Source organism: Euphorbia lathyris, chromosome 7 (genome assembly GCF_963576675.1).
Source record: "Euphorbia lathyris chromosome 7, ddEupLath1.1, whole genome shotgun sequence".
NCBI lineage: Eukaryota > Viridiplantae > Streptophyta > Magnoliopsida > Malpighiales > Euphorbiaceae > Euphorbia > Euphorbia lathyris.
In genome coordinates this window covers 27,432,718-27,450,416 of record NC_088916.1, presented here as the reverse complement: position 1 = coordinate 27,450,416, position 17,699 = coordinate 27,432,718, and the positions used below count along the sequence as shown (strand labels likewise).

The window sequence follows — 17,699 nt, the reverse complement described above, 5'->3', positions numbered from 1 at the left end:
CACAACTCATAAAAATCATATATGAATTTCAATCCAAAATAATAACAACATAAAAATCATATTTGGACTTCAATCCAAAATAATAACAACAATAACCGCAACAGATTTCTCAATCCAAAAACAATTCGTAAGAAATCATCAAATTCATTTTATTCAATATAGATATATATTGAAACCAAAAACATATATGTATATATGTAAATCAACCAAATTAAGTCTTAAATCAACATAATTAAGTAAAATCTGAAATTCACATAGAAGCATAGTCAATGGCTTCATTTGAACCATACTTTCATAATAAAAAAGCAAAATCGTGAAAAATCTCAATATTACAAAATTTCTGCATAACCTTAAAATATCACTTTCTGAAAATTCTTTGATTATATATATATTTATATACATAAAACTCAAAATATAGTTGATAGTTACTTACCTTGGCTACTAATTGACCCGATCGATTATTCTCTAAATTCTGTCTAAGACGTTTCCCTCCAAACACTGCCGAAACTCAAAAACTCTTCGGTTAGGACTTAGATCTATATATAAGGATGCTATGGTTCCAATTTCAAGTGATTCGGACGGTCGAATCTTCGTAAATCAAAAAAACGGTGGAGAAACGGTTCAAGAACGATAAAAGCTGATGACAGAAGAAGAAAAGGAAAAAAGAAAAGATAAGATAAGATAATGTACATCATCTGCAACCTTTCGCCGTATACATATTCAAATTTGGCAAAGATCCAGTTTGGTCCTCCATCTTTATATAATCTTTAAAAATTACTCTAAACTTTTAATTTACACATAAAACCATCAAATTAACTCCAAACTTTTTCTATAACACCGATTTAACTTCACACATCCAATAATTATAATATATATTATTATCAAGGTATAAATTTTAGAAATTTAGACCCGAACGTGACATTTTTTGTTTATCATTTATTGGAATATATTTCAAATTTTTATGTTCAATTTTTTGTAGGGATATATAAAATCCACGTGGTTTGATGTTTTGACTATTTGGTACTTGTGGTATTTTTTGGAGCAAAAATAACTCCGTGGTTTGGCACCGTTAGCAATTTTGGTCATTTTTTGGTTGATTTTGCCAAATTTGGCCATTAACAATGTCAAAATGATTGTTCAAAAAAAATGTCAAAATGAAAATATTTAAGAATTAAAGTTGTTTAGTTTCATATTTACTATAGAATGTAATTCTTAAAAAATTTTCTTTTAATGTCGTTAACCATCAAATTTGACAAAATCAACCCAAAACTGACTGAAATTGCTAACAATACCAACCACAGGGTTATTTTTAATCCAAAATATATCGAAGGTACCGGATCGTTTTTTTAACTTGTCTTTTTTTTTTTATTAAAGGCCCTTATCCCATATTTTCTTAGGACTAATAAAATATCAGGACGATCATGTATGAACCAATTGAACTGTTTTATATTAATATCTCACCCATTAAAATGACAATCTACGGATGGTGCAGTAAATATGTCTCACAACTCAAAATATTCAATTATTAAAGAAAATGCATATCCAACATAGATTCTTTATCTCCTTTGTGGACTTTTTTTACTGAAAAAAAAGCTTTCTTGAGTAGAATCAGCTAGATTTATATTCATGAGAAACTTGGGTGGAGAGTTCAAATAAGAAGAAACACAACCATATTACAAAGACCGAAACTAGGATGTGAATGGGCTAATTGATTAGAATTAATTTCTTCTAACATAAGCAAATTGAATACAAGTAAAAGAGGTACCAATGATACGACAGTCATCTACGACCAATCCAACTTAAGAGGAAATATACAACATCAGATTTTGTAAGTATTTTGAACCAGAATTTGAGAATCACTCTCGATGAAGACTTGATTATAATCTAGCAGTTTAAGCCAACTAAAGGCTTCCTTGCAGCTCAAAGCCTTAACAAGCAAGTCCATCATGAGCCAGGAGAAGTCGTTGCGTTAGAATTGCACTTTAAAAAAAATCTTCTTTAAGGACCTACGTGGTACCTACGTGGTGGAGTAATAGTAATATAATTCACAATATATCTTATATTAATCTCTGACAATATATAATACACAACTAAAAACCTTCAGATTATAAATATTCGACTCATGACAAAAGCAAATTGTAATATTACTCATGATAACTTGTTAGTAAAATATAAAATTCCTTTGAGAATCCCGAAGCACCATGCCAAAACCCATCAGACCAGAAGGAGAAGTCGTTGCGTTAGAATTGCACTTTAAAAAAAATCTTCTTTAAGGACCTACGTGGTACCTACGTGGTGGAGTAATAGTAATATAATTCACAATATATCTTATATTAATCTCTGACAATATATAATACACAACTAAAAACCTTCAGATTATAAATATTCGACTCATGACAAAAGCAAATTGTAATATTACTCATGATAACTTGTTAGTAAAATATATCTGTGGAACCAATTTAAGTTCAAACTTATTGTTAAATAGATCTTATATTAATCTCTGACAAAATATATATAAATGTTAGTGCATGTAAATTTGCATACCCCTTACAATACTAAAAAGATTATTAGTTCACATAAATAATAGTCTACTAAGTAATTATAGATGTTTAATAAGTGATTTTGCTAGATCATTTGAGGTATGAACACAGAATACAATATGCCCATCATTTATCTCAAATGAAATGCAAAATGACTGGAATTACATATCTGGGAGAAACTTATTTATATTAGCAGATTTCTAAAATAAATGACTAACTTATTTAACTATTCCATTCATAAGCTAGATGTTTAATAGTTGGTAGTGTACTTTCCTCTTTTATTATGCAAAATATGCCTTGGATTTTTGAAACAAAATTAACCAATACAATCTCAACTATGCATTACAGAAAAATAAAGACACCTGAGTAAGACTAACAAATCATGGAGATGTAAATTACAACAGCCATTGTCTATCTAACTTACAAAATGAATAAGAGCCAATTCTTATCCTTCTTTGAAGGAAATAAATAAATAAAATAAATAAATAAAGAATTACAACAAATTATCCATCTGTTTCTATTCTTCTTTAGCACATAAAATTTCCACCGAACACTCCTTTTAAGTAAGCCAATTGCAATAAAAGAGAGAAAGAATCTGCATTCCAAAAGGAGTGAAACCATATGAATTTTCCATTGTTTCATCTGAAAAAAGAATTAAGAAAAGACCAAGGAACATATTATAAGAACTACACAGAAAACATTTACCATATTCAAACCATACATTAGTTTATACATTCAAAACCGGATTAATGCATCGTTAGTAACTTTCATGGTTATGTTAAAATGGTCACCCAACTTCAAGTTGTCTCGATAAAATCATTTAACTTCGAATTTTTTTCTCAATTAAGTCACTCCGGCGACTTTAATTAAGAGCAAAAAAACACCGGAAAAATGACGTGACTGCCACATCAACGGTAGTCAACTTTCACGGCTGATCGAAAGATGTTGGATATGGCTCATAATATCAAAGGGGCTTATCCCGGAGTGGAGCGGAGAGGAGCGAGAGGAGCGAAGCACATCGAGCGGAACAGGTATTTCAGTAATTTGTATTACACACTATAAATACATGTAAAAACTATATCTTTCAGTTACACGATCAATAAGAAAACCGATCATCGCTCCCGGAGACGTAGGCAATTCAAAACTGCCGAACTTCGTTAACAAATCATTGTGTTCGATCTTTGCTTAATTAATTTCTGTTTTATTTAGCTTCATTTTCAACAAAAGATTATATGTGGCTGTCACCTAGCTGACTGAAACAATACGTGTCAGGTGGGTGACAGCCACGTGTGGTTTCAATCAACTAGGTGGAAAAGTTGTCTAGCTCTTTGTCCTTGTTATCATTCCCTAACTATGCCTCTTATCTTTTACCAAATATACACAGTGATTTCCATACCATACAATTTTGTATTTTGTGGATAGGAAATACCACAATCTTATAGCATGTCTAGTGCTTCTCAAGTCTTTGTTACTTTGCATTTGCATTATTTTGTTGTAACTAACCAGTATAGAGGTTGTAACTTTTTGTGGTATGTTACTAAGTTTATGTGAAAATGAGGTCTAAATAAGAAGTCATGAATTGATCAAGGCCTAAATGGAGCTCTGATGAGAATGTAAAAAGGCTCAAAATGATCAAGTATTCAGATAGGCTTACCCTTGATCATACACGTTTTCCGTTGTCCGTAGAAAGTCCTGGTTTGTTGAAACAAAAGGAGGAATCCAGCCAGCCTGCAAGCTTGGCTTTCTCAACATAACGTGTGAATTGTTTCTCAGCATCAGGGACATCTAGAGCCAAGTCATCAAGAGATTCTGCTACCCTTCCAAAACCTTTTGTCATCTGGTACGAGGTTATAAGGCCTGAATGGAAACTCTCATCAAGCAATCCCCATACTCTATTATTGTTCTTCTCAATAATTGCCACTAATGCTTTTTTGACAACTTCATGGTGAAAAAATGGCATTCCTAATTCCTTAATGCAATGGCGAGCTTCCCTGATGTCTCCTCCAGACTCAAATTCCTCTATCAACTTGCTAATTTTATCTTTGACATCCTCAACAGCCCATCCAGGCCGACTGCTTCCTGCACCACCCCAACATCTTAGAATTCGTTCTCCGGAAAGCCGAGCCTTGAGCAATGACTTTGCCATTTGAAGAACCTTGCTCCCAATTGACTCCAGCCCCAAAAACTGGCCTGCAATTTCCTCCAAGTGTTGTGGGGGTAATACTTCATCTACAACTGCTCTAGCTAAAAACATTGCAAGATCCTCAACCACTATTGGATTATCAAGAGCAGTGTCATCTGCAGATTCTATCAACATACCAAAACCACTCACAACATCCTCAGCTGGGAAACACAATGATGACAGCAAAACAGAAGCCATTTCCTTCTCCCTGTTTTTCCTATCCATTGCAAGAGTTATCAATCTCTTAACAAATATGGCATTCAAATCAGGAGAACTACTGCTGTTTTCTGATTCCAGACAGCTACTAACCTCTGAAATATCACCAGACAAGAAATATTCTCGAATGATAGATTGAGCCTTTGTCTTGAAAATTTTGGTAGCAGTGTCTTGTAAAGGTTGTTTTTCCTGTGGTAATGAGAGTGACTTCAATGATGAAGCACACAACCAACCCTCTGATGCAGCCTTGGAGATTAAAGACTGCAATATCCCCCTTGCATTTGGGATGTCAAGTGACAAGTCATCCACAGCATCTATCATCCGGCCAAACCCTTTTGTTATTTGGCTAGTATTAATCAAACCTTCTTCAGCAATATCCTTGAGCAAATCTAGTATTAGACCCTCAGCTTGTCGCCTTTCCATTGCCATTATAATAGCCCGTTTAACTATTTCATGATGAAAGAAAGGAACTTTCAAATCCTTGATGCATCTGCTAGCCTCTTTTTTATCACCACTCGCTACATACTCTACCAGCAAATTGTTTATCTTAGCCTTGACATCCTCAACTGTCTTATTCTTACTGCCTCCCCACCTACGCTCAATGATTTCAGCATGAAGTGGGGCTGCTAGATATCCCTTTTCTGCTCTTTTTAACACCTCAACCCCCTTTGAATCTGCAGGTAAACATGCCATTTCTTTTTTTAAAAATGAAGGTGGAAGTATGTCATCAACTACAGCTCTAGCTATGAATAAGGCAAGAATATCAATTGTATCAGGAATATCTACAATTAGGTCATCAGCACACTCCACTAATTTACTAAATCCTTTGTAAACTTGTGAAGGATCAATAATGTCAGCATAAAGGGCAGATAAAAGAATAGCAGTCATTTCCTTCTCCTTATCATGCCTATCCATAGCCATAGACACTAGCTTCTTTACAAAATAATAGTTATAGCCAGGCATTCCAAGTTCTCTCAATTCACTGGCAGTTGATACCACATCATCATTTGCAAAGTATTCCTCCACTATTATTGTCACCTTCTTTTTGTACTCCAAATCAACTGCTAATTTTCTCGCGTTTATAATGTCACATTCCTACAACCAATCAAATTCAACTTATAGCACACATAAAACAGATAAAAGGAATAGAAAAAAAGAGAGGTTTATTTACTAAGATACCTCGGTGCTATCATAGTTTGGGTCATTAGGATCAATAGAAGAATTGTCATCTGTATCAAGTAATCCTCCCCATGTACCTTTACCACCTGAGCCACCTGCAAGAAATGGATGACTGAGTCTCAACAAAAATAAATTAGCTCGTGCAAGACAACACATTCATACATTTTTCTAAAAAGGAAATTTTTGTTATCAATGTCTTTTCAATCCAACAACCAAGCAAGTCTATAAGGCTACCATAGGAAATAACATGCAAAAGCAGTAATTTCTGACAAGATAATACAATTTACCGAGATAACTCAACTGACACGACCCATTTGACACTATTATAATTTTTGGTGCCTTTATACCATATATAATGACATGAAATATATAAATAACTCAACACGATTATTATGACATGACAGCCCGAATTGACACTCTCAGATTCAAGTTTAAATCAAATGTGTATTTGAGTTTAATAGTAATATGTTTTAAAAGCAAGTTGTCTTGCCTTTCTTAGGGCGGCCATCAATTGGGGAATTTGAATGTCTATCATATTTGAGGAAGCTCCCTTTGGTTGGACTACCTTTGCTTGTAGCTGATTTTGATGGCAGCTTTGAGGACTTGGGTGAGTTTGGGGACTTAGGTGATCTTGGAGATCTTGGAGACCTTAAATTCACTGAGATCTTCAATGGGTCAGAAAGGGATAGAGAAAGTGCATGATCTGAAGCAGGTTGCACAGCCTCTTGATGCTCATTTGATACAAAACCATTACTAATCTCCATCACCTTAAAATTCTAAACTCCACAGATCAATCACAAATTTAATGAGGCAAATTTGTAGAAGATCAATCTGTGAAAACTAATGATACTGAAAGAATCAACAATCTGCCCAGTGAAATCCTCTATTTCTCATCATATGTTCAGCAATACAATGAATTTTGAATCTTTTTTTTTTGTGACACAATAAATTCCTCTAGCAGTAGCCTTAAGATCTTGAAAGAATTATTTCAATTTTATGGGAACCTTCAAAAATTTCAGACAAAGAATGGAAATTTCTGCATCAATTTATTGAATTGATATAAAGTTTATATATTAAAAAATAATAGCAGTTGCTAGGTGTGATTTCCTCTCAGTTTTTGTTAATAATAAAAAAAATGAATTCAAAGTCAAATTTGGTGCCACAATTTTTGGCATAATTTATGGCAATGAATACTAACCATATTTTCCAATAAATACTAACCATATTTTTTAATTAATTTTTTTAAAAAATAAAAATAAAAGAAAAAGTAAATTAGTAAATTACTAGTAATTTTATTAGTTTTAATTAATAATTAATATTTTATAGAAACAATTTATTAATTTCTATGTTTTCATATATTACACAATGTTTTTAATTAATAATTAATATTTTATAGAAACAATTTATTAATTTCTATGTATTTATATATTTTATCAGATTTCTAGATCCGTTCGAGCTGCGTCTGTTGATAAAAAACTTTGTTTTTGTAACCTTTTCTGTTTTAGCAAGCGCAGAAACGGTAGATCTTATCCGTAGATCACTGGATCTATGTGGTTGCAAAAGAAATGACTTAGATCCGAAGGTTCAGAAAGGTTCAAATGCTGAAGATTGGTCTACAGTTGCTTTACGGCGAATTTGGAGCTATGATAAATATATATATTTCAACTGTTGTTTATGTTCGATGTGCCTTTGATGGCCCTTTTTGCTTTTAGTAGTCATTTTCTTGCCCTAGTGGACTATGTATTAGGCTTAAGTCTATATGTATGTGAGGTTTATGTCTTACTGGTCTCATCTTGTACTTGCAGTTTTACTACTTAATGAAATATTAGTATTACTATAAATAAAAAAAAAAAAAGGGCGGCCCGGTCGCATTACGCGTCCCCGCTGAGCGAGGGTCCGGGGAGGGGTCCCACCACAAGGGTGTATTGGGCTAGGAAGCCGGCTGCAGAGTAAACAGGTTCCCTGAAAGGGATTTTCGTATCTCCTTTTATCTTTCCTTGTTTGTACTCTTTGATACAGTCTATGAATCCTAGGCTAATTGTATCATGTGACATTGTTCTTCGCCTTTAATAATATTTTAGCTCTTGTTTTGTTCTATGATTATTTGTTTAATCTTTGTCTTACGCTTTATTCAATTGGTTTAACTCATTCAAAAGCCCCAAAATCTAGTAGGCACATATTGTGAGATGAATCTGACCTAGTCAGAGCCTAGGAGATTGACGACCTCTTAGTTGATTAAGCCCAAATTGCTGAGCCTTAGACCTAGTTTCGGCCTTACAAGGGAATCACGCACTAGGAACTTCAGGAGGGTAAGTAGGGTTAATCGCCTTGAATACAAGTGACTTAGATTAGGTTTTTAATCAATAGACCTAATAACCTAACTTCATTATTATCGTTCATACCATGTTCCTTCGAGTAATTGCATTAGTGAAAGATCACCTAGGAGTAGTATAACTTAATTAGGAGTAGTTTAACTTAATTAGGCGTAGAATAACTTAGTTAGAATTAGTATAATCTAGCTAGGAGTAGTATAATTCAACCTAGGAGTAGATTAACTTAAACAAACAAACTCAAAACCCACAAAGCCTAGATAACACCTGAGACCAAGTAGCTTGATACTTGTGGTAAATAAGTCATGTGGATTCGATACCTAGACTTTCCAGATTTATTACTTGATAACGACGGGGTACACTTATCCCTTAGCGAGTCTTCTTTACGGAAGGCGCATCAAGTATTTGGCGCCGTTGCCGGGGATTTATTTCTTCTGCAATATCGAACCAAAGGTCGATTTGTTAGTTTAGGCATTCATTGTAAATATCCTTTGTCTATATCATCTATACTTGTTTATACCATTTATAATTGTTTATATTCATACTTATATATGCAAATACTTGTTTATTCGTTTATACCTCAGTATATATGACCTTTCTATACTTGTTTATATCTACCGTGTTTTCTCATAACATGCGTAGTTGTTCATACCTATTCTTATTTATACTTGTTTATACAAACGTATATTTATACTTGTTAAATTCATCTATACTTGTCTGTATGTGCTTGTTTATACCTTTTATACTTATTCATTCTTATATTTATATTTGTTCATATTCTAATTCATACTTATACATACTTGTTTATCTCTACTAGTTTGTACCATGTACACCAATCTATATCTGTCAATATAAACCAATAAGAATACTTGTATAAAACTGTGTAACCTTGTATGATGTGTATACTTTTCTTTCATAGGAAAAATTTCTGCTTTCATTTATTTCTTGTATTTATTTCTTCTCAGCATATGCCTACAAGATCATCGAGAATACCGTGTGTCCCTCTTAACCCTGAACTTGAACGTACTCTTCACAGGAGCAAACAGATTGGAAAATTGAAGCAAGACGAGATCATCGAGCATATCAAAATGACTAACAATGAATGGAACACTGAACGGAACACTGAGAACACCGGACCAGAAACTGACACTCGTCTGATGAGTGAGATCCTGGCACCACACCGACACCAGCATCTGTCCGGCATTGCCGCTCCGAATATTCCGACCAACACATACGAAATCAAGTTGGGCATAATTCACTTGATTCAACAGACCGGATTGTTTGGAGGGGAGGCATATGAGAGCCCGAATGATCATCTGGATCGCTTCCTAATGTGCGCAAACACTACGAGAACAAATGGGGTCCCCCAAGATGCTGCTAGGCTGAAGTTGTTCCCATTTTCTCTAACTGGGCAAGCTTTGGAATGGCTAAGAACACTGGAGCCCGGATCAATCACGACTTGGGCAGGATTGGAGAAGGAATTCTTGTCCTACTACTTTCCTCCCTCGAAGACAGCAATGCTCAGGGGTGAGATCACATCCTTCCACCAACCCGAGCACGAAGCGCTCCACACATCTTGGACCCGATTCAGAAAAATGCTGCGCATGTGCCCTCATCATGACATACCCAAGCATCAATTGGTGAGCGTCTTCTATCACGGATTGACACCCACTAACAGGGCTATTGTAGACTCCACAGCGGGTGGAGATTTGTTCAGAAAGACAGCAACAGAGGCGTATGACATGATTAACGAGCTGGCTAGGAAGAGTGTGCAGTGGCAAGAGGAGAAACTCGCTGGCCCCACAAGGCAGCGGGTGTTTGCTATGGAAGAACAAGAACAAAACCCGGGTGTTGCGGATTTGAGTAGGAAGATGGACGTCCTGTTGGCAAAATTCAGCCAACCTCCCACCTGTGTGCACTGTGGCGGCGACCACCATGGAAAGGACTGTCAGGCAGGGAGCCCTTTCACTGGAGATGGGGTGGAGATGGTCAATTATGTTGGGGGGCAACCGAGGTACAACCAGAACTATAACAACTACAACCCCAACAACCACAACTCCTACAACAACAACAACAACTATAGGAGGCCTCAGCACCCGAACCTATCTTACGGGAATTCAAATCAGAATGTGCTTCGACCTCCCAGCGGTTTTGTTCAGGAACATAGAGAGCAGGGGCTTGGCATGCCCCCATATCAACAGCAAAATCAAGGGCCAATGCAACCTCCTAAGGAATCTGACGAGGTGGTTACTCTCTTGAAGGAGATCTCGGCTAGGCTTGCCAACAATGAAGCTTTCTGCAAGGATCTGAGCAATCAGGTAGCCCAGATCAATAGGGACAGGCAAGAAAGGCCACAAGGTTCTCTCCCAAGCACAACGGAGAAGAATCCAAAGATCCTGAGAAAGGATTGAGTAATGGGGAGAAATCGAGTTCTCTTCGGTTTAAATCCAAAACTTGAACAATTATTTATGCATCTTTTCTTTTCTTTTTGTTAATTTTGGTTGTTATTTTCATAATTTTCATTTTGGTAATTAATTTTTCAAGTTTTGCACTCCCCATGTTCTAAAAAAAAAAAATTCGCCCAGCACCCCAGCTCGGGCGAGTAGGGCGCTGACGCCCTGCTCGCCCAGCCGGTCGGCCGAGCCAGCCAGCTCGGCCGACACGGAGCCGTTCGGGATTTCTAAAAATCCTGAAATAAAAAAAATAAAAATAAAAAGGATAAGGATAGGGAGTGACTCATCATCCCCTTCCTTACCTTCTTCTTCTTTATTCTCTTCTTTCTTCCCTTCTCTCTTTTTCTTTTTCTTTCACAAACCTAACCCCCCAAATCCTCCATACTAACCCGAATTCAATAACTAAGGTATGGATTCTTACCTATTTTTGATTTCTAACATGCTTCTAGGTTTACATTTTAGTTTGGGATGTTAATTTTTGAGATTTGAGATAAACCTAAGTTTTGGGTTTTTTTATCTTTTTTCTCAAATAACCTTTTATTTGCTTTTAATTCTTGACCTTCTTGCAATACATAGTAACATTATGATCAATATGTGATTTGGGTATGATTTTTGTTCTTAATTTGTGAATATTTGGAGAAATTGTTCAATTTGGGTAAAATCTCCATTTTAGCTCAAAGTTCAACTATTCAGTTTATAGTTGAAAACTTGCCAATGGAATTCTATATCACATTCTTAACGCATTTTGGTCACTGGGCATCCTTGATTTTGCACGAATTTGAAATTACGGGTAAATTACTTAGGGACTGAAAGCTCATGGTTTTGGTCCCTAAGTTTCTAAGCTATGGTTTATGCCTAATTGTTGGTTGTTTGGGGGTTTATGTTTATGTTTGTGAAGAAATTCTAACTAGTCCGTTTGGTCTATCTCTCAGGTACTATGGGCAGGAAAGGCAAGGCCAAGATCACGGTTAACAATGAAGCCGACTCTGACGTCGAATTCAGTGACGCCCTCCAAGCTAAGTATAATCCCACTTTTGGACTAGTTGATGAGCGTGAGGGGTTGTTGTACGCTCGGTTCTCTAAGCAGGACCTTGCCACTTGAATCATTGTTGATCAGTCATACCTAGCATCTATAGGTTTGGAAAAGGATTTCAATGAAATCCTAAAATTCCAAGGCTGGTATAAACTGGCCACAAAAGGGACCCTAGTGTATTATAACTTTACTATGGAATTTCTGACCACCTTGAAAAAAGAACCGCCCATAGGATCGGGAAAGTATTCTTTCAGACTGAACGGTAGACCCTATCGTCTCAGTGACACTGTGATAGCAGCCTTAATGGGAGTCTACAACCACCCATAGGCAGTCTCGGGTTTTGAGGAACCCGTGACACCAGATGATGCTTGGCTCTAATTAACGGGCTCATCAGATTATGACTCTCGTACTGCTAGCCCGGTCGCTCTCTTAGACCCATTGTTAAACCTTATACACAAGTTTGTGGCTCACAACTTGCTAGGCAAAAACGAGAGCAATAAGGTCTCGAGCACGGAATTGCTCATATTATGGTGTGTAGCTAATCATAAACCCGTTGATAATGTCAAAACCATCTTTGAAGGCTTTCAAAGCCAAACAAGTAGAAAACGCGGATCACTTGGTCTTGGACATTTGGTAACCAACTTCCTTGATAACCAATTCAAAAATTTGGAAATCAACGAAGATGGTTTCCACCCCACCTTGCTTAACTCCACATTTTTTGGAAGGTCTACTTTTCATGCAGTTTTAAATAGGAACCCATCTGGAGGAGCAAGCTCAAGCGGGAGAGCAAGAAAACGGGCAAGAAACCCACCACGACAAAGAGAGAGAGAGCACGACGAACCTGAGGGAGAAGAAGCTGCAGAAGCAGATGACCAAACGGAACACCAAGAGCCGGGGACGGAGGCCCAATTCCAAGCCATCAACACCATGATGGCAGAAATGAGAGACCTTAACCTTCGGACCTTCAACACTGTTCAACAAATGGACCAACGGTTCACTAACTTCGAGCAGAACATGGACCGGAGGCTCACAGGCCTTGAATATGTAGCGGCAGACTACTGTGAGCGCTACAACATGCCGTGGCCACCCCCCCTCCCCCCCGGCCGATCAGTAAGTTGTCTTCTCCACCCTAACTTTTTGCACTTATACTTTATGGTTTGTGATGCAATGTTGGAACTTATTGCACATTTTTAGTGTGAGGAGGAGGGGCAGACAAACTTACAAAAATTGTATAATTTTTAAATTTTTGTTGTGTCGTGTCTAGTTTAGTTTAGCGTTTTTCGGGTTTTATTTATGTTTTTGCATGTTTAGGACCTAAAACCGTGAACCTCCTTCGAATCTAAACTTCGTTATTTGTCCTTAAGGGCTGAGAACCGAATCTAAGATTGCATGACAACTAGTTTAGGTGTAGAACACAATCCTTGTATCTGTAAAAGCATGAGCTAAAGTGTGCATTTAGACCCTACTTTTGAAGAAATGCTAAAATCATTACTTAGGTAGATAACTTAAGAATTGAAGGCATGTGATGTTAAACTTGAGTTTGGGGAGAACTAGTAAACACAAAAATTGAAACCCAAAGAATTGTGAGTTGAATTTGAGCCTAAGAGCGAACATCAAAAAGCTCTTTTTCTTGACATTTTTGTGGGAATGCTTTGACTTGTGGAAAGATTACAGATTTTGCACCTAATACTAAGTTGAACCTACATGCAATGATTTGAGATGGTAGACGATGAAATCAGCCTCATTAGAATTAACCCTTTTCCTTACCTTATTTTCTCTTTTTCATCCACTCTAGGAAGCCCCTTTGAGCCTGTATTTTTGTAGTTTGTAGATTTTTCTTTCGTTCTAACCCAATTTTTTGCAAATCATCACTTGGTTTGTTTGTTAACCCAAGTTTTTGCAAAGCTCACATTGAGCCTTTGTTTTCTTCTAGCGCTTTGTCTTTGTTTATGGCATTATAGTAGCAGGCCAAAAGGCTAAGAAGTGATTGAGCAATACTATCCAAAAAGAAAAAAAAAAGAAAAAGAAAAAGAAAAGAAAAGAAAAGAGACGAACAAAAAGGGAGAACTTCATTCCCCAGTTCTTAAAATCAAAACGTCTCAAAGAAAAAAATAACGAATAAAAAGCTCAGTCACTTCATATTCGCTAAAGCTATTTTAACTTTGTTTTTCTAGCGCTAGAACTATTAACCCTTGTTGTACCTTTAACCCTCTGACCACATTACAACCCCAATTCGAGGCTGTTTTTGATATCATCGGAGTCATATAGCATAGTAGAGGAACTCGGATGAATGTGCAAAATCAACGTAATCCTAAGCAAGAACATAAGCCGAGAGTAAACACTTTAGCCACTAAAATTATATGAAATGAGTGAACTACCTATGGTGAGGTGTTTTACTTAGCGATCCCCTTAAGCTCATTTAATTGAACATGTGTCCTTTTTCTTAAAACATATGACCTATGATAATTGAAATGCGGCTTTTGGATATCGTGTCTCTACTTTGTATTTCCGAATGTATGTAATTACAGATGCTCGAAATTGTGTCAAGCACCTAGTCAAACCGGGAGGTTTTCTAGCTTACTTGTGATTGCGGGTTTAGTTTTTTTAGTTTACTTAGGGACAAGTAAAGTTTTAATGCAAGGAGGTTTGATAGGGGTCAAAAACCCCTATCTTTGGGTACGGTTTTAGGACGGTTTTTAGTGCTATTTCATGAATAAGCGAGCAATTCTCGCATTTATATGCCTTTGTGTGAGTTAGTTAGGAATTGGAAATGTTTTATTAACTTTTTGTTGTTTAGGCTCGTTTTCTGATCATTTTAGGCAAATAAGGCCAAAATGGCATGTATGTTATAATTCCGTTATCTTTTATAGCTAATTGATCTGCCAAAAGTCGCACCAAATGGAGCGTTTGCGCAAAATAAGCGATTGGCGGGTCAATTTAGCCTCGAGACTAATGTTATTTGGAGTTTTCGTGCATGCGCAGGGGAAATTCGGGCGAAAATTACATCGTGGAACATCGAGCAACCGTGCGGAAGCGTGTAGGGCAAAACGGCTCGTCGAACTGGCCTTTTTAGGCCAGCTCGCCGAGCAGGCCTCCAGGGGCCTGCTCGGGTGAGCTGGGGAGCTGGCCACGCAGGGCCAGCTCGCCGAGCAGCGCGCCCTGCTTGGCGAGCTGACCTGCGGGAATTGGTCAAAAAAGTCAGTTTTGACCCCACGACTCCACGACCGGTCCCACGACTTCCCACCTGCACAAGGACACGAAATAGGTCAAAAAGAGGGCCCGAGCTACAACTATAAATATAACTTTTCCATTGTAAATTAAACATCTTTCATTATTGTAATTTACTTTAGCTTTCCCCTTGAAATTCCTCTCCATCTCCTCCATCTTCTTCAAACTCCATTGAAGCTCCTTTAAAGCTGTTCACCGAGGAATATTCAAGGTCCGTCCTTAAGACCTAGGAAGCCGGCTGCAGAGTAGACAGGTTCCCTGAAAGGGATTTTCGTATCTCCTTTTATCTTTCCTTGTTTGTACTCTTTGATACAGTCTATGAATCCTAGGCTAATTGTATCCTGTGACATTGTTCTTCGCCTTTAATAATATTTTAGCTCTTGTTTTGTTCTATGATTATTTGTTTAATCTTTGTCTTACGCTTTATTCAATTGGTTTAACTCATTCAAAAGCCCCAAAATCTAGTAGGCACATATTGTGAGCTGAATCTGACCTAGTCAGAGCCTAGGAGATTGACGACCTCTTAGTTGATTAAGCCCAAATTGCTGAGCCTTAGACCTAGTTTCGGCCTTACAAGGGAATCACGCACTAGGAACTTCAGGAGGGTAAGTAGGGTTAATCGCCTTGAATACAAGTGACTTAGATTAGGTTTTTAATCAATAGACCTAATAACCTAACTTCATTATTATCGTTCATACCATGTTCCTTCGAGTAATTGCATTAGTGAAAGATCACCTAGGAGTAGTATAACTTAATTAGGAGTAGTTTAACTTAATTAGGCGTAGAATAACTTAGTTAGAATTAGTATAATCTAGCTAGGAGTAGTATAATTCAACCTAAGAGTAGATTAACTTAAACAAACAAACTCAAAACCCACAAAGCCTAGATAACACCTGAGACCAAGTAGCTCGATACTTGTGGTAAATAAGTCCTGTGGATTCGATACCTGGACTTTCCGGATTTATTACTTGATAACGACGGGGTACACTTATCCCTTAGTGAGTCTTCTTTACGGAAGGCGCATCAGAAGTCAAGCCCAAGTCAACACATCAATACCATTCGGCCCAAGAGTTCAAAACGAAGCCATATCAACTAAAACGATGACTCAGCAAGAGAAGGATCGAGAAGCCTTCGTGGCAAAAGCTTCAAGTAGAAGCTGCTGAGTTGGACGACAAAACAGTCTGGACAGCGGCAGGCAATGTTCAACTTCTAGACAAAGTATTTCTACTTTGGGAAAAGTTCAGAAGGCGCAGAAAGTTGTCTCGTGGACTTTTCCTTAAATGTCGAAACATTCTGCCGAAGACTGACGAAGACAGAAGATGCGTGAATGCTATTGGCCAACGACGCTGAGCACGCCCAGAGTGACAACGACAGGAAGCTGTTTCCCTCCAACGGTTATTTCGAAATTCGAAATGACCAGGTGCCTCAAGTGTCACTATATAAAGTCCATCCATTTGCTTCAATCGATGCAGAACTTCAAGTAGTCGAAACGCTGACCAAATTCATACTCGAAGATTCTGTGAGAAAATCAAAGCAAATACCTTACACCAATTTCCATATTATTGTGTAAAAGTCTAGAGTGATTTCCAATCATCTAAAGTGTCTTAGCAATCGTTGTTTAGGACAAACACTTTATCATTTCTAGAAGAATAGAAAGGAGAGGCTGAGTACTCGATTATAGTACTCAGCGTAGATATAGGAGTGAGTAGAGGTATAGAGGAAGGTACTCTTGTTATACTCAGCTTCTATTTGTAAAAGGTTTCGTGCTCTACCTTTAAAGAGCTCATTAGAGAATTCAAAAAGCTCGGAACGAGTTCCGGGGACTGGACATAGGCGGAGAGGCCGAACCAGGATAAGTCTGCTGAGTAATATCTTTCCAACCCTTAAACTCCTTTAATATATATTGCTTGCTGTGAAAACTGACTAAGTAAAGAGCTCACGCTGAGTTAAGTTTACTAAGAAGCTGAGTTCAGGAATAGACTCTAAGTGCTATTTCCTGACTCAAGTAAAGAAGCAGATTTAGTCACAAGTTGACTAAGCTTGTGTCTTGAATCTACTTAGTGACGCTGTGTAATCCTTTTCATAGTAAAAGAAGTCAGCCTTAACGGACAATTTTTTAAATAGTTTCTATCCCCCCCCCCCCCCTTGGAACTAACTTGTCACGTTATAAGGGACCAACAACTATTAGGGGAGCTTTCCATCCTATTGACCAGAAAGAAATAGATTTGGCCTTCTCTAGTATTGGAGCTACCAAGGCTCCTGGGATTGATGGTATTCCGGCCAGCTTTTATCGCAAACATTGGGCAACTGTGAAGGAAGGTATTTATAGTTTTGTTAAAGGAGTTTTTTGTGGCTCCAATGATATCAGGCAGGTTTATAAAACCCTCCTGGTCTTGATCCCAAAAGTGGAGAAACCCTCCTCCTTTTTTCAAATGAGGCCCATTAGTCTTTGTAATGTTTTGTACAAAGCTATTACTAAAATTGTGGCTAATAGACTCCGGCGTATTCTTCCTGAGATCATTAGCCAAAATCAAGGTA

General features: G+C 37.2%; 1 protein-coding gene across 3 annotated transcripts; it reads right to left on the bottom strand.

The window, feature by feature from the left end:
* Positions 1–2,876: 2,876 nt before the first annotated feature.
* On the bottom strand, positions 2,877–7,179 carry LOC136200485 (MA3 DOMAIN-CONTAINING TRANSLATION REGULATORY FACTOR 2). Of its 3 annotated transcripts, none has more exons than XM_065990861.1 (4): positions 6,608–7,179; positions 6,118–6,212; positions 4,195–6,033; positions 2,877–3,182 (listed from the first exon to the last, which is right to left on the bottom strand). In XM_065990861.1, the coding sequence occupies exons 1-3, from the start codon at positions 6,879–6,881 to the stop codon at positions 4,201–4,203; spliced, it is 2,202 nt and encodes a 733-aa protein (XP_065846933.1). In that variant the 5' UTR covers positions 6,882–7,179; the 3' UTR covers positions 2,877–3,182; positions 4,195–4,200. The 3 variants fall into 3 exon arrangements, with proteins under 3 accessions (XP_065846933.1, XP_065846932.1, XP_065846934.1); XM_065990860.1 differs by having other exon boundaries at positions 2,877–3,135; XM_065990862.1 differs by having other exon boundaries at positions 2,877–3,135; positions 6,683–7,179.
* Positions 7,180–17,699: the final 10,520 nt, after the last annotated feature.